General features: G+C 43.8%; 1 protein-coding gene across 1 annotated transcript; it reads right to left on the bottom strand.

Moving 5' to 3' along the window:
- Positions 1–1,471: 1,471 nt before the first annotated feature.
- Positions 1,472–20,380, bottom strand: atp1b2a (ATPase Na+/K+ transporting subunit beta 2a). Its single transcript, XM_084344314.1, has 8 exons — positions 17,119–20,380; positions 9,285–9,413; positions 7,800–7,904; positions 7,518–7,597; positions 7,308–7,433; positions 6,962–7,021; positions 4,639–4,734; positions 1,472–4,102 (listed from the first exon to the last, which is right to left on the bottom strand). Exons 1-8 carry the CDS (start codon positions 17,222–17,224, stop codon positions 3,938–3,940), a joined length of 867 nt encoding a protein of 288 aa, XP_084200440.1. The 5' UTR covers positions 17,225–20,380; the 3' UTR covers positions 1,472–3,937.
- Between the last annotated feature and the right edge of the window lie 76 nt (positions 20,381–20,456).

Raw genomic sequence — 20,456 nt, 5'->3', positions numbered from 1 at the left:
AGCAGCTCAGTGCTAACTTGCTTGGTGTTCCTCAGATTGTGAAGTTAGCTGGCAAGCTTTGCGTCGTAGCTGCTGGTGCTAATTTATCAGGAATACTGGCAGGACCTCGTGTCGCTGCAGTGAGGAGAAGTTCTTCGGGCTGTCAGGTGCTGCTGAAATACTGTGGCATGATACTGGTGCCACAGCATGTTACACAAACAGAGGCATCCAGCGGGTAGGTACTGCAAATACCATCAGACTGTAGGTACTGCAAATACCATCCGACTGTAGGTACTGCAAATACCATCAAACTGTAGGTACTGTAAATACCATCAGACTGCAGGTACTGTAAATACCATCAAACTGCAGGTACTGCAAATACCATCAAACTGTAGGTACTGTAAACACCATTAGACTGCAGGTACTGTAAATACCATCAAACTGTAGGTACTGTAAATACCATTAGACTGTAGGCACTGTAAATACCATCAGACTGCAGGTACTGTAAATACCATCAAACTGCAGGTACTGTAAATACCATTAGACTGTAGGTACTGTAAATACTATCAGACTGCAGGTACTGTAAATACCATCAAACTGTAGGTACTGTAAATACCATTAGACTGTAGGTACTGTAAATACTATCAGACTGTAGGTACTGTAAATACCATTAGACTGTAGGTACTGTAAATACCATTAGACTGTAGGTACTGTAAATACCATCAAACTGTAGGTACTGCAAATACCATCCGACTGTAGGTACTGCAAAAAACCATCAAACTGTAGGTACTGTAAATACCATCAGACTGCAGGTACTGTAAATACCATCAAACTGCAGGAACTGCAAATACCATCAAACTGCAGGTACTGTAAATACCATCAGACTGCAGGTACTGTAAATACCATCAAACTGTAGGTACTGTAAATACCATTAGACTGTAGGCACTGTAAATACCATCAGACTGCAGGTACTGTAAATACCATCAAACTGCAGGTACTGTAAATACCATCAAACTGCAGGTACTGTAAATACTATCAGACTGCAGGTACTGTAAATACCATCAAACTGTAGGTACTGTAAATACCATTAGACTGTAGGTACTGTAAATACTATCAGACTGTAGGTACTGTAAATACCATTAGACTGTAGGTACTGTAAATACCATTAGACTGTAGGTACTGTAAATACCATCAAACTGTAGGTACTGTAAATACCATTAGACTGTAGGTACTGTAAATACTATCAAACTGTGGGTACTGTAAATACCATTAGACTGTAGGTACTGTAAATACTATCAGACTGTAGGTACTGTAAATACCATCAAACTGCAGGTACTGTAAATACCATCAAATATAATCAAATACTATGGTTGCCATTAGCAGTTCCAGATAGTACAATTACAGATGTTAGTTAGAGTTTGTAGTATTCATGAAGTATTACAGTTTGTAGTATTTAAAGTATTGCAGTTTTTCCATTCACCACAGAGACGGGTTGTTTTTTGTAGTTTTAATAACTTTTTTCTTTGTTTTTAATCGTCTGTTCAACACAAGGACAATTTCAGGCAGGAGAAATCAACCAATCACAAACAGGTATCATATAGAAATCATACAGAGGGAGCATCTCATTGGCTGGTCACTCTTTAAAGGAAGACGATTGGTGGAGAGCAGTAGTGGTGGGGAGGGGCCTTTCCATGTGGCACGACAGTGTGATTGACAGGTGAGGACAGTGTGTGTGTGTGTGTGTCGTGACCTGGTTGTCATGGCCACATGATGAAGATAGTAAACAAAAAGAAACACGTCAACAAATCAACAGTAAACAAAAACAACATGTAATGACTAACGACCTCCTAACTTGTTACTAAATGAACTAACTCATCATGTCACTCACTAATGAATCAATCCTCTAACTAACTAACGAGTTGCTCTGCTGCAGCAACAAAGACAAACAGACCAGACATATGACATCCAAAAGCACGTTGTTGTTGCCGTGGTTACTACAGCTAGCATCTGATTGGCTGTGGATCCAGCAGCTTTCACGGCACAAAACATAGAGACTGAGGTTTACCATGGCCAATGAGATAGACTGGTTCCTGGACTGGTGGTTGTTTGCAAACTGGTTTCTGAACTGGTTCGTGTTCACATTGTAAAACTGGGTTCTGGCCTGAATTCTGAACTGGATAACCCTAACCCTATTGGTTGCTGAACTATTAATGATATGGCATCTGTTCTGGTTTCTGAGCCGGCTTTAGATCTACTATCTGAACTGGTTTAAGGTCAGATATCTGAACTGGATTCAGAACCAGCTTAAGATCTGATATCCGAACTGGTTTAAGATCTGATATCTGAACTGGTTTAAGATCTGACATCTGAACTGGTTTAAGATCTGATATCTGAACTGGTTTAAGATCTGATATCTGAACTGGTTTGAGATCTGACATCTGAACTGGTTTAAGATCTGATATCTGAACTGGTTTCACAACTGGCTTAAGATCTGATGTCTGAACTGGTTTCAGAACTGGCTTAAGATCTGATAGCTGAACTGGTTTAAGATCTGATATCTGAACTGGTTTAAGATGTGATATCTGAACTGGTTTAAGGTCTGATATCTGAACTGGTTTCAGGTCTGATATCTGAACTGGCTTAAGATCTGATAGCTGAACTGGCTTAAGGTCTGATATCTGAACTGGTTTCAGAACTGGCTTAAGATCTGATAGCTGAACTGGCTTAAGATCTGATAGCTGAACTGGCTTAAGGTCTGATAGCTGAACTGGTTTCAGAACTGGCTTAAGATCTGATATCTGAACTGGTTTAAGGTCTGATATCTGAACTGGTTTCAGAACTGGCTTAAGATCTGATAGCTGAACTGGCTTAAGGTCTGATATCTGAACTGGTTTCTGAACTGGTCTGTGGCCTGGTTACTGATGTAAATGAAAGCTCCTGAAGTAGACCTTGCAGTGAGGCTGTCTTTGATAACTGGTTCCTGTTCTGGTTATGTATGTGTTTCAAGCTGTCTCACTCAGGAACTGATTTCTTGTAACGTGTTTTGTATCCAAGTTGTTTCTGATTTGGTTTGTAAATGTTTTATGAACTTGTTTTTAGTCTTTTGAGCTCGACAGGTTTGGTCACCACGTTCTGGATTAGTTTCTACTGTGGTGTGGGATCTAGTTCCTGAACACTTCTGTGGCATCTCTGTCACTATTATTTTGTCTTTCGGAGCTCACGAGGTAAAACTGTTACTGAACTGGTTTCTGTTGTGGAGTTTCATTTAGTTGCTGAACTAACTGATAATACCAGATTGTTCCAGGTTCTCCAGGAACCTTTAAAACAGCCAATCAAAGCCAGTGTTACCTGATGTTATGTTTACAGAAACCAGCCAGAAGGTAAACTGTCTGCTGGATCTGTCATGATATTAATATTAGTCACACAAACACAAGGAGGAATCATCAATAAGCCAAATAAATAAACGAGTATTACATAAATAAACATGAATAAACACACTGTTGATCAGTAAACACATCAGCTGTGCTGTCAATAATTTGCTCTTTGTTTCATGCAGATCGATATGATGATGGAGGTGAAGATCCTCCTGTCATCTGTTGGTTTTCAGTCAGTGGCAGTGACATCAGAGCATGTGTGCATGCTGATTGGTCCGTTTCAGGGTCAGTGTGTTTGAGTTAAAGCTGCACTGAGGATCACATCAGAGAAATACAGAACAAAATATGTATTTATACGACTACTGGGACAATCAAACTGTAACTCAAGGTGACAAAGACTTCAAAATAACTCCGGCGGTCAGTGAACGCATCATGAAGCAGGAAGAGAAACCATTCTACGCAGATATGGAAACACAGGTGGTGTGTCTGAGGCTTAAGGAGGAGAGGACACACTGAATCATTTCATTAAACATCTGGATTAGTGCAGCTTCAACATGTGTGTGGAAATGTGTGTGTGTGTGTGTCTATTTGTCATTGATTCGTAGTTTGAAGGAAACCCGTCCAGCGAACTTGTCTCTTTCGCTGCCGTCGGCCAGAGTGTTGGAGTTGATTTTACACTCCACGTTGATGTCTGTGTTCAGAGAGGCGTTCAGGAACTTCACGGCCACCAGCGGCTGAGTGTAGTTCACCTGAGACATTAAACACATCACACACTGAAGTACCAGTATGCCACGAGACATTGAAATACACCGCAGAGTAATATGGAAATACTATCATGTATCCATCACCACAGATCTACTGGATCCTCTAACAGTTACACGTGTTGATTCATGACATGATCTACTAACTGATCTAAGATATGGATCTACTAAAGATAAGAGTAGAAGTAACATACTGAGAGATCTACTCACATGGATCTGTTAGATTTACTTACATTGATCCGTTAGATCTACTGACATCAATCTGCTAGATCTATTGACATCAATCTGTTCGATCTACTGACATCAATCTGCTAGATCTATTGACATCGATCTGTTAGATCTACTGACATGGATCTGTTGGATCTACTGACATGGATCCACTAGATCTACTGACATCAATCTGTTAGATCCACTGACTTGGATCTACTGACATGGATCTGTTGGATCTACTGACATGGATCTGTTGGATCTACTGACATGGATCTGTTGTGTATTCAGAGTGTGTAGTGTACTGATTGTGTTACCTGAGCTTTCTTGCCGTAGTAAGGGTAGTACATGAGGTTGAAGGTTCCATTGGGAGGATAATAAGCCAGACGTCCAATCTTATCACCATCCTCCCTCTGCACACACGCACGCGCACACACGCGCACACACACACACGCACACAGATACAGTACACAAAGATCAGTTAACCAAACTCTGTTTCTTTACTGAACTCTACAGTTTCTTTACTGAACTCCACTCTGTTTCTTTACTGAACTCTACTGTGTTTCTTTACTGAACTCTACTCTGTTTCTTTACTGAACCCTACAGTTTCTTTACTGAACTCTACTCTGTTTCTTTACTGAACTCTACTTTGTTTCTTTACTGAACTCTACTGTGTTTCTTTACTGAACTCTACTGCGTTTCTTTACTGAACTCTACAGTTTCTTTACTGAACTCTACTGCGTTTCTTTACTGAACTCTACTGCGTTTCATTACTGAACTCTGCTGCGTTTCTTTACTGAACTCTACAGTTTCTTTACTGAACTCTACTGCGTTTCTTTACTGAACTCTACTGCGTTTCATTACTGAACTCTACTTTGTTTCTTTACTGAACTCTACTGTGTTTCTTTACTGAACTCTACTGCTTTTCTTTACTGAACTCTACAGTTTCTTTACTGAACTCTACTGCGTTTCTTTACTGAACTCTACTGTGTTTCATTACTGAGCTCTACTGTGTTTCTCTACTGAACTCTACAGTTTCTTCACTGAACTCTACTGCGTTTCTTTACTGAACTCTACTGCGTTTCTTTACTGAACTCTACTGTGTTTCATTACTGAACTCTACTGTGTTTCATTACTGAGCTCTACTGTGTTTCTCTACTGAACTCTACTGCGTTTCTTTACTGAACTCTACTGTGTTTCATTACTGAACTCTACTGTGTTTCTCTACTGAACTCTACTGTTTCTTCACTGAACTCTACAGTTTCTTTACTGAACTCTACTGCGTTTCTCTACTGAACTCTACTGCGTTTCTTTACTGAACTCTACTGTGTTTCATTACTGAGCTCTACTGTTTCTTTACTGAACTCTACTGCGTTTCTCTACTGAACTCTACTGCGTTTCTCTACTGAACTCTACAGTTTCTTCACTGAACTCTACTGCGTTTCTTACTGAACTCTACTGTGTTTCATTACTGAGCTCTACTGTTTCTTTACTGAATTCTACTGCGTTTCTCTACTGAACTCTACTGCGTTTCTTTACTGAACTCTACTGTGTTTCATTACTGAACTCTACTGTGTTTCTCTACTGAACTCTACTGTTTCTTCACTGAACTCTACAGTTTCTTTACTGAACTCTACTGCGTTTCTCTACTGAACTCTACTGCGTTTCTTTACTGAACTCTACTGTGTTTCATTACTGAGCTCTACTGTTTCTTTACTGAACTCTACTGCGTTTCTCTACTGAACTCTACTGCGTTTCTTTACTGAACTCTACTGTGTTTCTTTACTGAACTCTACTGTGTTTCATTACTGAACTCTACTGTTTCTTTACTGAACTCTACAGTTTCTTTACTGAACTCTACTGCGTTTCTCTACTGAACTCTACTGTGTTTCTTTACTGAACTCTACTGTGTTTCATTACTGAACTCTACTGTTTCTTTACTGAACTCTAGTTTCTTTACTGAACTCTACTGTTTCTTTACTGAACTCTACTGTGTTTCTTTACTGCACTCTACAGTGTTTCTTTACTGAACTCTACTGCGTTTCTTTACTGAACTCTACTGTGTTTCATTACTGAACTCTACTGTTTCTTTACTGAACTCTACAGTTTCTTTACTGAACTCTACTGCGTTTCTCTACTGAACTCTACTGCGTTTCTTTACTGCACTCTACTGTGTTTCTTTACTGAACTCTACTGCGTTTCTTTACTGCACTCTACTGTGTTTCTTTACTGCACTCTACTGTTTCTTTACTGAACTCTACTGTGTTTCTTTACTGAACTCTACTGTGTTTCTTTACTGAACTCTACCACCTTTCTTTACTGAACTCTACTGTGTTTCTTTACTGAACTCTACTGCGTTTCTTTACTGAACTCTACAGCTTTTCACTGCTGTGGATTGACTCACGATCAGCAGATAATCAGTGTGATTATCGGGGCAACACAAACGCAGTCGGGACATCAGAGGCTCTTTGTTTCTACTATTCTTACCCACTCGTCTTTGTCCACTTTGTACCTCTGAAGATGGAGGGACGGAGAGATGGGGACAACACATAAGCTGAAGACAGATGGTGTAACAGATAGTGAGATAGACAGGTGTGAAGACAGACAGACAGTCAGTCAGTCAGACAGACAGATTCAGACCTTGGCTCCACAGGTGACATAAGGAGATTGACCGTCCTTCCCTGGCAACATACCAATCACCTGTAGAGACAGACAGGTGGACAGTCAGATCAGGAGGGTTAAATCAAGACTGGTGAAGAGTACAGCAATACAATGGTTCTTAGCCTTACTGTGTGTGTCTGTGTGGCTCCACCACCAAACTCCATTCATAAAAGAGGTATTTTAAGAGAAGTATTTGTGTGATGTTGTTAGTCAGTGTGTGTCTGTGTGTTTGTCACAGTGCCAGTAATCATTACGGACACAATGAGCTCCTGTTTGTCTGCAGGTTCAAACGTGTGTTTGGATCAGAGGTCAGAGGTCAACGTACCCGGTTCAGTTTGATGAGGATGCAGGGTTCACCTCTGCTGTAACCATAGAAACGATCTGAAATCCCAGAGCATTCCTCCAACATCGTCCGATTGAACTGACAGGAGCGCTTAGGGTTGTTCCTGACCTGCAGAGAGACACACAGGCAGGTGGAGGGTAAGACAGGCAGGTGGAGACACAGACAGGCTGAGAGACAGACAGGCAGGTTTACCTCTCCACTGTCCTCCTGAATGAAGTATTGATCTGGAGGGCAGTTATCATTGGTCTGAACCTGATAGCTGTCGTTGTACGCTGCAGACAGACAGACAGGCAGAGTGACAGTCAGACAGACAGGTGGAGAGTTAGACAGGTAGACAGACTAAAATGCTTGTGTAAAACAGAATCACCAAACCATGAAGTCATTTCATTTGATGTAATGAAATAATCATAATTTTATAAACGAATCTATGACATCACATCATTAAAGATTTAAATGAATTAACCAGCGTCTCACGAGAGAGGAAGTTGTTGAGGTTCTGGACGAAGCCGTCCCAGCTCTCAGTGTTCGACATGGAGAAACTGATCTCCAGCTGATCGCCCTTCGGACGAATCATCATTCCTGAAACATGAAGACAACTGCTCATTAACCAATCACATGCTGAGCCTTGTTGGGGTGTGTTGGGTGGAGCTGGTGTGTTTTAGGTGGAGTTGGGGTGTATTGGGTGTGTGGAGCTGGGGTGTTTTGGGTGGAGTTGGGGTGTGTTAGGTGTGTGTTGTGTGGAGCTGGGGTGTTTTGGGTGGAGTTGGGGTGTGTTGGGTGGAGTTGGGGTGTGTTGGGTGTGTGTTGTGTGGAGCTGGGGTGTTTTGGGTGGAGTTGGGGTGTGTTGGGTGGAGTTGGGGTGTGTTGGGTGTGTGTTGTGTGGAGCTGGGGTGTTTTGGGTGGAGTTGGGGTAGGGCTGGACGATTAATCGAATTTTGATCACGATTTCGATTTTGACTTCTCACGATCATGAAAACACTGTAATCGAAGAAAAACGATTAATGAGAATTACTGCGCTGTAAAAGCACAGTGAACGCACCTGTGTCGCCTGCAGCTGCAGCAGTGAGTTTGTGGATCAATTGTAGAGCGAGCGATTGACAACATGGCAGAAAAGCAGCCTGAGCCTTTAGTTGAAAAGAAAGGTAGGACAAGTTTGGTCATTTGGAGACATTTTGGCTTCAAATTGTTGGACGTGGAGCAGAAAGAGATTGTTTGCAAAGTTTGTCACGCCGTCGTGTCCGCACCTCACGGCAACACGACACATTTATTTAACCATTTAAAGTTCAGCCATAAAGTGTCTATGACAAAGTATTGATGGAGCAAAAGACCCAAAAAAGTGCAAGAGCGTCAACTTCAGCCACCGCCACCGCAACACAGTCCTCTATTGAAGACACTCTTTACAATGCCGCTCCATATCCCACCGGCTCCTGGCGACAGTAAGAGATAACGGAGGCTGTGACGTTCATGCTAGCTAAGGACAGTTAGCAACCCAGGGTTCAAGACACTGGTCAAGACTAAACACTTCAGCAGAGTTGCACTGCCTGCTTTGTATGATAAATGTCGCCCTGAAGTTGAAAAAGATGTCTCCACTGCCGAGTATTTTGTTATATGTATTAAGTTATATTTAAAGTTGAGTTTTGGTGGCCCAATAAACACTTTTTTTAAATGAATGAATAATCGTGTTTATTAATCGTGATTTCAATATCAATCAAAATAATCGTGATTATTATTTTTTCCATAATCGTCCAGCCCTAAGTTGGGGTGTGTTAGGTGGAGCTGGCATGTGTTGGGGTGAGTTGGGGTGTTTTGGGTGGAGTTGAGATGTTTTGGGTGGAGTTGAGATGTTTTGTGTGGAGTTGGGGTGTGTTGGGTGGAGTTGGGGGGTGTTGGGTGGAGTTAGGGTGTGTTTTGGGTGGAGTTGGGGGGTGTTTTTCTGCTCAGGTGTGTTTGTTTTGGTACCTGGAGTGGCCAGGCGGTCCTGCCAGGTGGGTTTGTAGTCGTCAAGCGTCAGCAGCATGATGTACATGGTAAGAACAAACATGCCCGCCAGGAACAGGTAGAAGACCAGGTAGAAGAGCAGGATCAGACCTGATGGGGGAGACAGGGAGTCATTTTTATACAGCACAATACCTTACATCCTCTCCTCCCCCACTACTCCCTCTCCTCTGAATGTCATCTTTATAATCCTCTTGTGTTTAGCCCCGCCCCCTGCTGATGACCTACTTTCAGTCTGAGGGGAGGGGGAGGGGAGGGGAGGGTGTAATCTCTCAGTGTGTATCAGCTCTCTGTCTCATCTTCTTATTGGTTATTTTTATCTCACATTGACAGCAGTCAATTTAAACTGATTGATCAGTTTTACAAATCATAAATATATTTTTTTTACCTGGCAACAGAGAATCCTGGACTCTGATTGGCTACCAGCTACAGTTTAACCTCTCTTCTAAAGATCGAACTATAGCAGTGTTTCCCCTGCCCAGGACCCCGCGCCCCCCGTGAAAGTTTATTTCATTTATATCACCAAATCACAACAGGTCACTTTTCCTATAGAACAGGTCTGGACCGTGTTCTTTTAATAAATAATGATGTTACTGATCTAATTTAAGCAGGATATTTCATTTAATTTTTTTCATCTACCCTTCTCCTCCGCTCTCTGTTTTATGATGGGCGGAGCTTCGCACCGGCATACACAAAAAAACAAACAGGTGAACACACACCTACAGACAGACACGGAGAGCAAATATCCACGTTTTTTAAGCGCACTCAAAGTGATTCTGGCGAGGCAAACGTTAGCTCTGCTGCTAGTAGTAGCGACAGGATCTCTGCCGCTGCTGGTTCAAGCACAGAGCAGAGTACATCCATGGAGCAGAGCAGCAGCCCACCTGCTTCACCCCCTCCCCCGACAAGCAGCAAAAGTCCATTCACCAGGGTTCGACCCAACTTGCTGTCAGAGAGGAAGTATTCCTCCTGGCTGTACAAAACTGATATTGGTAAGTACGCAAAAAAAGAGAAACAATACACTGTAACACTGTATAGGCAACCATAGCAATATCACTGGTGCTTCATGCTGACAGTCCATCAGTTTCCTCTAGAACATCTTGAGAGACTTTCAGAGCTCTACAGAACCTAAAGAACCACTGTCACCTCTTTCATGACCTCTGAAGGTCCTTAAGGTCCTCACTAAAAGACTTCAGTACCACTTGAACCTCCTCAGAGGATTATCAGATTCCAGCCTTTAAATCTGACATGGAGTCTGTTTGTAAGTTGAACCTGTTAAAGGTTTCGTCCTGCAGAGTTAATGTCATCAAACGTGTCCTCTGCTGCAGATTAAACTGTTTGTCTAACAGGATCACACCGGTGCTGAGAACCACTTTCTGATCCTCGTCCATGCCTGAACGCTGTGCTGTCAGCCAGGGTGTAGCTTTGGTTTAACAGCTGGAGGACAGGTGGGTTGGTACATAAACAAACACGCACTGCACATGTCCTGTAGAGGACATCTTCAGCTGTGGAGTCACTGCTCATCTTCAGCTGTAGAGTCACTGCTCATCTTCTGCTGTAGAGTCACTGCACATCTTCAGCTGTGGAATCACTGCTCATCTTCAGCTGTGGAGTCACTGCACATCTTCAGCTGTAGAGTCACTGCACATCTTCAGCTGTAGAGTCACTTGCACATCTACAGTAGAGTCACTGCACATCTTCAGCTGTAGAGTCACTGCACATCTTCAGCTGTAGAGTCACTGCACATCTACAGTAGAGTCACTGCACATCTTCAGCTGTAGAGTCACTGCACATCTACTGTAGAGTCACTGCTCATCTTCAGCTGTGGAATCACTGCTCATCTTCAGCTGTAGAGTCACTGCACATCTACAGTAGAGTCACTGCACATCTTCAGCTGTAGAGTCACTGCACATCTACTGTAGAGTCACTGCACATCTTCAGCTGTAGAGTCACTGCACATCTTCAGCTGTAGAGTCACTGCACATCTTCTACTGTGGAGTCACTGCTCATCTTCAGCTGTAGAGTCACTGCACATGTCCTGTAGAGTCACTGCACATCTTCAGCTGTAGAGTCACTGCTCATCTTCTGCTGTAGAGTCACTGCACATCTACTGTAGAGTCACTGCACATCTTCAGCTGTAGAGTCACTGCACATCTTCAGCTGTGGAGTCACTGCACATCTTCAGCTGTAGAGTCACTGCACATCTTCTACTGTGGAGTCACTGCTCATCTTCAGCTGTAGAGTCACTGCACATGTCCTGTAGAGTCACTGCACATCTTCAGCTGTAGAGTCACTGCTCATCTTCTGCTGTAGAGTCACTGCACATCTACTGTAGAGTCACTGCACATCTTCAGCTGTAGAGTCACTGCACATCTTCAGCTGTGGAGTCACTGCACATCTTCAGCTGTAGAGCCACTGCACATCTTCAGCTGTAGAGTCACTGCACATCTTCAGCTGTAGAGTCACTGCACATCTTCTACTGTGGAGTCACTGCTCATCTTCAGCTGTAGAGTCACTGCACATGTCCTGTAGAGTCACTGCACATCTTCAGCTGTAGAGTCACTGCTCATCTTCTGCTGTAGAGTCACTGCACATCTACTGTAGAGTCACTGCACATCTTCAGCTGTGGAGTCACTGCACATCTTCAGCTGTAGAGTCACTGCACATCTTCAGCTGTAGAGTCACTACACATCTTCAGCTGTAGAGTCACTGCTCATCTTCTGCTGTAGAGTCACTGCACATCTTCAGCTGTAGAGTCACTGCTCATCTTCTGCTGTAGAGTCACTGCACATCTACTGTAGAGTCACTGCACATCTTCAGCTGTAGAGTCACTGCACATCTTCAGCTGTAGAGTCACTGCACATCTTCAGCTGTGGAGTCACTGCACATCTTCAGCTGTAGAGTCGCTGCTCATCTTCTGCTGTAGAGTCACTGCACATCTACTGTAGAGTCACTGCACATCTTCAGCTGTAGAGTCACTGCACATCTTCAGCTGTGGAGTCACTGCACATCTTCAGCTGTAGAGTCACTGCACATCTTCAGCTGTGGAGACACTGCACATCTTCAGCTGTAGAGTCACTGCACATCTTCAGCTTTGGAGTCACTGCACATCTTCAGCTGTGGAGACACTGCACATCTTCAGCTGTAGAGTCACTGCACATCTTCAGCTTTGGAGTCACTGCACATCTTCAGCTGTGGAGACACTGCACATCTTCAGCTGTAGAGTCGCTGCACATCTTCAGCTTTGGAGTCACTGCACATCTTCAGCTGTAGAGTCACTGCTCATCTTCTGCTGTAGAGTCACTGCACATCTTCAGAAGCATCTGATTTATTGTTTATTTATTGTAAAATGTTGTACTGTTCCTTTTAAGATGATGTCAGTGAGAGTCCTCACAAGTACATCTATACCAACATGTGTGTGTTTGTGTGTGGATAGATTACAGTCCAATCAACCTCCTCTGTCTGCTTAATCCAGATTAACACACACACACACACACACACACACACACACACACACACACACACACACCACTCTTCTTTAGTTGTCCATTGAAATGTGATGACGGCATCTGATCCTTTAACAGTGAGACCTCTGATGGCTCACAGACCTGGACTGACTGTTGCAGGCGGAGCTTGTATGTGTGGTGGAGGAGGAGGGAAGGTGGAGGTGGAGGCAGACATGGCTGTACTTCTCCAGCCTCCCTCTGGTTGTCATCTCCATCATTTGAACCTCCTCCCCTCACTGCAGTCTCCTCCAGGTCCTCAGGTCTGACCCTCGTCACAGCGTTATTCATCTGATCCTTCACGGTGCTTCTTCAGCCTCCAGCTGAGCGACAGCCATGATGTCGCTGGTCATATATCATGTCAGTGGACGATGGGGGGCATCCTTATGCTTTGGTAAAGCACACCCCCTGGCCTCAACCCAGTTCATACAGGGAGGGTTCAGACTCATGTCCTCATGTCATCACGTGTCCAGTTGTCCCATCAGGGAACTGACAGACGTGAACAGATTGACTGGGACGACCACAGCCGAGGTCATGTAGAGCTCTCCAGAAACAGGTCCTGATGTTACTCTGCCTTTCATCAATTTATTGTGTGTGTGCATCAGTGTGTAAGAGTGTGTTTGTGTCCTTTAGTCTCCATCAAGTCCAAGCCCCCTCTGTCCTGGTGCATGATGGGAAATATGACTTCATCAGTGTGTAGTTATGTAAAGCCTGCAGCTGTCTTAACAGAATAGACTCCAGTTCAACTCCAGTTCAATCTCCAGTTTATCACCAGTTTATCACCACTTCATCTCCAGTTTATCACCAGTTCATCTCCTGTTTATCACCATTTCATCTCCAGTTTATCACCACTTCATCTCCAGTTTATCACCAGTTCATCTCCAGTTTATCACCATTTCCTCTCCAGTTTATCACCACTTCATCTCCAGTTTATCAGCAGAATAACTCCACTTCATCTCCAGTTTATCACCACTTCGTCTCCAGTTTATCACCATTTCATCTCCAGTTTATCACCACTTCATCTCCAGTTTATCACCAGAATACCTCCATTTCATCTCCAGTTTATCACCACTTCATCTGCAGTTTATCACCACTTCATCTCCAGTTTATCACCAGTTCATCTCCAGTTTATCACCATTTCATCACCAGTTTATCACCACTTCATCTCCAGTTTATCAGCAGAATAACTCCACTTCATCTCCAGTTCATCTCCAGTTTATCACCATTTCATCTCCAGTTTATCACCACTTCATCTGCAGTTTATCACCACTTCATCTCCAGTTTATCACCACTTCATCTCCAGTTTTACACCAGAATAACTCCACTTCATCTCCAGTTTATCACCACTTCATCTCCAGTTTATCAGCAGAATAACTCCACTTCATCTCCAGTTTATCACCACTTCATCTCCAGTTTATCACCAGAATAACTCCATTTCATCTCCAGTTTATCACCATTTCATCTCCAGTTTATCAGCACTTCATCTCCAGTTTATCACCAGAATAACTCCATTTCATCTCCAGTTTATCACCACTTCATCTGCAGTTTATCACCACTTCATCTCCAGTTTATCACCAGTTCATCTCCAGTTTATCACCACTACATCTCCAGTTTATCAGCAAAATAACTCCACTTCATCTCCAGTTCATCTCCAGTTTATCACCATTTCATCTCCAGTTTATCACCACTTCATCTCCAGTTTATCACCACTTCATCTCCAGTTTTACACCAGAATAACTCCACTTCATCTGCAGTTTATCACCACTTCATCTCCAGTTTATCACCACTTCATCTCCAGTTTATCACCACTTCATCTCCAGTTTTACACCAGAATAACTCCATTTCCTCTCCAGTTTATCACCACTTCATCTCCAGTTTATCACCACTTCATCTCCAGTTTATCACCATTTCATCTCCAGTTTATCACCACTTCATCTCCAGTTTATCACCATTTCCTCTCCAGTTTATCACCACTTCATCTCCAGTTTATCACCACTTCATCTCCAGTTTATCACCATTTCATCTCCAGTTTATCACCACTTCATCTCCAGTTTATCACCATTTCCTCTCCAGTTTATCACCACTTCATCTCCAGTTTATCACCACTTCATCTCCAGTTTTACACCAGAATAACTCCATTTCCTCTCCAGTTTATCACCACTTCATCTCCAGTTTATAACCATTTATCTCCAGTTTATCACCAGTTCATCTCCAGTTTATCACCATTTCATCTCCAGTTTATCACCACTTCATCTCCAGTTTATCACCACTTCATCTCCAGTTTATCAGAAGAATAACTCCACTTCATCTCCAGTTTATCACCACTTCATCTCCAGTTTATCACCAGTTCATCTCCAGTTTATCACCATTTCATCACCAGTTTATCACCAGTTCATCTCCAGTTTATCACTACTTCATCTCCAGTTTATCAGCAGAATAACTCCACTTCATCTCCAGTTCATCTCCAGTTTATCACCATTTCATCTCCAGTTTATCACCACTTCATCTCCAGTTTATCACCACTTCATCTGCAGTTTATCACCACTTCATCTCCAGTTTATCACCACTTCATCTCCAGTTTTACACCAGAATAACTCCACTTCATCTGCAGTTTATCACCACTTCATCTCCAGTTTATCACCACTTCATCTGCAGTTTATCACCACTTCATCTCCAGTTTATCAGAAGAATAACTCCACTTCATCTCCAGTTTATCACCACTTCATCTCCAGTTTATCACCAGAATAACTCCATTTCATCTCCAGTTTATCACCATTTCATCTCCAGTTTATCACCATTTCATCTCCAGTTTATCACCACTTCATCTCCAGTTTATCACCAGAATAACTCCATTTCATCTCCAGTTTATCACCACTTCATCTGCAGTTTATCACCAGTTCATCTCCAGTTTATCACCAGTTCATCTCCAGTTTATCACCATTTCATCACCAGTTTATCACCAGTTCATCTCCAGTTTATCACCACTTCATCTCCAGTTTTACACCAGAATAACTCCACTTCATCTGCAGTTTATCACCACTTCATCTCCAGTTTATCACCACTTCATCTGCAGTTTATCACCACTTCATCTCCAGTTTTACACCAGAATAACTCCACTTCATCTCCAGTTTATCACCACTTCATCTCCAGTTTTACACCAGAATAACTCCATTTCCTCTCCAGTTTATCACCACTTCATCTCCAGTTTATAACCATTTATCTCCAGTTTATCACCAGTTCATCTCCAGTTTATCACCATTTCATCTCCAGTTTATCACCACTTCATCTCCAGTTTATCACCAGAATAACTCCATTTCCTCTCCAGTTTATCACCATTTCATCTCCAGTTTATCACCACTTCATCTCCAGTTTATAGCCATTTCATCTCCAGTTTATCACCAGTTCATCTCCAGTTTATCACCATTTCATCTCCAGTTTTTTCACCACTTCATCTCCAGTTTATCACCACTTCATCTGCAGTTTATCACCACTCCATCTCCAGTTTATCAACATTTCATCTCCAGAGAGAGAGAGAGACATTAACAGACTGTAGGAGAGAGAGAGAGAGAGACATTAACAGACTGTAAGAGAGAGAGAGAGAGAGAGAGACATTAACAGACTGTAGGAGAGAGAGAGAGACATTAACAGACTGTAGGAGAGAGAGAGAGAGAGAGAGAGAGACATTAACAGGCTGTAGGAGAGAGAGAGAGAGAGAGAGAGAGACATTAACAGGCTGTAGGAGAGAGAGAGAGAGAGACATTAACAGACTGTAGGAGAGAGAGAGAGAGAGAGACATTAACAGACTGTAGGAGAGAGAGAGAGACATTAACAGACTGTAGGAGAGAGAGAGAGAGAGAGAGACATTAACAGACTGTAGGAGAGAGAGAGAGAGAGACATTAACAGGCTGTAGGAGAGAGAGAGAGAGACATTAACAGACTGTAGGAGAGAGAGAGAGAGAGAGAGACATTAACAGACTGTAGGAGAGAGAGAGAGAGACATTAACAGACTGTAGGAGAGAGAGAGAGAGAGACATTAACAGACTGTAGGAGAGAGAGAGAAAGAGAGAGAGAGACATTAACAGGCTGTAGGAGAGAGAGAGAGCGAGACATTAACAGACTGTAGGAGAGAGAGAGAGACATTAACAGACTGTAGGAGAGAGAGAGAGAGAGAGACATTAACAGACTGTAGGAGAGAGAGAGAGAGAGAGACATTAACAGGCTGTAGGAGAGAGAGAGAGAGAGAGAGAGACATTAACAGACTGTAGGAGAGAGAGAGAGGGTTTGGCGGGACTCACCCCAGCTCGTGGCGGTTCGGCCCATGAACTCGTGAGTTCGGGGGTTCCAGAAGAATTCCCGCCACTCGCTCGAGGCTTTGCGGTCCTCCTCCTTGGTGCCGGACATGATGATGATGAGGGGGATGAAGATGGAGGTCGCTCTGCGGGCTCAGACTGCGCGCGATGTTCCCGTTCTGACGGCACGAGCCTCCCGCCGCTGCTGCTGCTGTAATGATCCGTTTAACCGATCAGACCAGTGTATCGATCCGGCTGATCGGTGAGACGAGACAGAGACAGAGAGAGAGACAGAGGGAGAGACAGGTCGGTGTCACTGCGGTATAACCTCCTCCTCCCCCCAGCACCGTCTGACGTCACACAAGCTCCCCTCACACCGCCAATAACAGAGCGGCTTCATCAGGACAGGCCCCGCCCCCTGCAGACAGTGACGTGATGACAGTAGACATTTTAAATTACCAGAGCTGATGACGTCACTCACGTGTAGCGGACTCATCATGTTTATTGAAGCCTCATTAATTATTCATGTCACTGTTTATGTTTGGGGAGCCAATCAGCGTGCCTGGTTCTCCTGATGGACCTGGACGAGCTGATGGAGGTGCTGCTGACAGCAGCAGGTGGTGGACAGGTGTATCCCATAATGCACCTGTGCAGGTGTTGTGAGGCTGAATGTTAAGACAGAAACACTCACCTGTCTGCACCATCACACAGGTGAACAGGTGATCAGGACAGCAGGAACACTGAGACAGGACTCTCATTGATTATTAGTCATTGATCTGTCATCACGTCCCAACATCTGTTCTACAGAACACGTTTCATGTCTCCGCTGAACGTCTGACGGCTTTATTGATCGTGTTGATCATAACGGTACGGAGGCCCTGAGGGACAAATTACACGTTTCTTTTCCATGTGTGAAAACGTGATCATGAAATAGAAAAACATTGTTCTCACAGACGAGAAACAAAACGAGGAACTCATAAAGATGATCCTGATAAAACTTTATTTTCCACCAGAAAGTCAGAAACACAGGAGAGGAAACAATCCTGACAGAAGTGGATCACCAGAAAAAAGATTTCTCATGAGCCCCTCAGAGCTTCTGGATTATCATCTGACTGACACCTGAACCCTTCACACGGTCTGACCGGGCCGAGTCGGGTTCAGGATTTAATATATCTCAACATGGTCGAGGTCTGAATGAGCACTCTGGTCATTGATGGAAACACTAGTACAACTGCTGGGTCTGTCCCTGGTCTGAGATCGACTTGTGACTTAAACAGAACCATCACGGTGGAGGGAACCTGAGAACCTGAGACCTGGTCTGAGACGGACCAGAGGATCATTAGACTGGATCCAGAATGAGATGAACCTGATGGGACACACAGACCTGAGACCTGCAGCAGTAAGACTGGAGTCCTGGTTCAGGTGTGGGTCTCTTGGACCCAAATGGACCTGGTTTTAGACCCAATGTATGATGTGAATGATAGACTCCAGACTGTAGAACTGGTTTTATTCTCCTGAAGAGGCGCTCATGATTCTGGACTGACATCAGGAAGAACGCTGCCACCTGCTGGTGATAAACATGAAGTACCAACCACTGAATGGACCAGAGGAGACAGGACCAGAGGAGACAGTACCAGAGGAGAGAGGACCAGAGGAGACAGTACCAGAGGAGAGAGGACCAGAGGATTAGAGGACCAGAGGAGAGAGGACTAGAGGACCAGAGGACCTCTGTTTTGTTCTTCAGGATCTGTTTACATGAAAGGTTAATTTGATGTCATGTGACTATTCTGCACTAAATGGTCCAATCAGCTGCTCAGAATATATGACAACACAAAGCTTCTTGGTGATGTCAGAGAGTTTATTTTACCACTTGTTTAGGTCTGTGGTCCTGACTCAGACTGGAGCAACACTCAGCTCTGACAGTCCATCACTCCAGGTGGTCATGGCAACAAACCTGCTTCATTTGGTGACATCACTAACGTGCGACTCTGAGAATCTGTAGCTGTGTCCCACTTCAGGGGCTGCATCCTCCGAAGGACGCGGCCTTTGTGGCCTTCGAAAGCCGCGTCCACTGTTGTTAAATGGGACGGTCTAGCCTTCAGAGTATTTCCTGGTTGCGTCACCAGATGTTCCCACCCTTATGTCATGATTTCTGCCGCCAAAGCCCACAAAAGTGAAAATACGAGGAGAGAGTTTGACTGGAAAAAGTTGGAGGTTGTAAGGTCCCTTGAAGTTTAACATATCTGGCCATGGATGTTCAAATGAGTAAAAACCGAGTATAAACCCAATTCCTTCATTTAAATGTCAGATCTGCGCCACTTGATGTCGTTTTTGGGACTGAGCAGCGACGTGCAAAGGATCTTGGGATATGGGAGGCCACGAAGGATAGCAGCGGTGCGTCCTCCAAAAAGAGGGAAAAGAAAAGAAGGCTGCATTTGAAGGAGCCTTTGCGCGGCGTTGTGACGTAATTGGCCTCCAAATGCGCCCTGCGAAGGATGCAGCCCCTGAATTGGGACACAGCGTATATGGCTCATAGAGACTATCGTCCAGACTGGCTCAGGTGTGCAGCATTAGTTACCATGGAGACCTGTCCAGGTGAAAACAGAGACATCGGTAATCCATTGGCAGGACAACTGACATCATCAATTACCATGACAACAACAATACTGACAGGTGATTGGCTGGAGAACAGTTCTATTAAAAGGTTCATCTATCAAATTTGACACAGATGGACCCTGGTCTCTGTCACCATGGAGACAGACAGCACAAACTCACTGAGCTGTGAGCTGAACCTGTAAGAACCTGTGAGGTGGAGGTTCTAGGTTCTGTCTTTGGGTTCCACTGTGTTTCAGAGTTCAGTTCAGCCGTCAGGACAGACAACAATGAAAAGACGTCAGCTAAAAGTTTTACATCGACATGTGTTGAGTTCACCTGGTTGGAAAAAACTTGTTCATGTTGTAGAGTGATTACCAGCAGCCGAGATCCCAAACCGATCTGAGGAGACTGTGTTTAACATGAAGTCTTCACTGAAGCCGTTAGTGAGCTCGTCTGAAGTGGCTGCACAAGCTAAATATGTTCTCCTCAGATCAGTGTGGTATCTGTGATCACAGCAGACGAGCTGCATGGAGACATCTGATGTTTCAATCATCTCCAGCTGCTTCAGGTGTTCAGCAGAACGCTGCAACTCTGTTTTACTGTGAAGCTCCAGAGATGTTCTGTGGACTACGAGACTTCACCTGACTTTACATCATCAGGAGGAGACGATGGCTGAGCCTGACTTTATATCATCAGGAGGAGATGATGGCTGAGCCTGACTTTACATCATCAGGAGGAGATGACGGCTG

This window comes from Pagrus pagrus, assembly GCF_965226575.1.
Source record: "Pagrus pagrus genome assembly, chromosome: 22".
NCBI classification, from domain to species: Eukaryota; Metazoa; Chordata; class Actinopteri; order Spariformes; family Sparidae; genus Pagrus; species Pagrus pagrus.
This window is presented reverse-complemented; position numbering and strand designations above follow the sequence as displayed.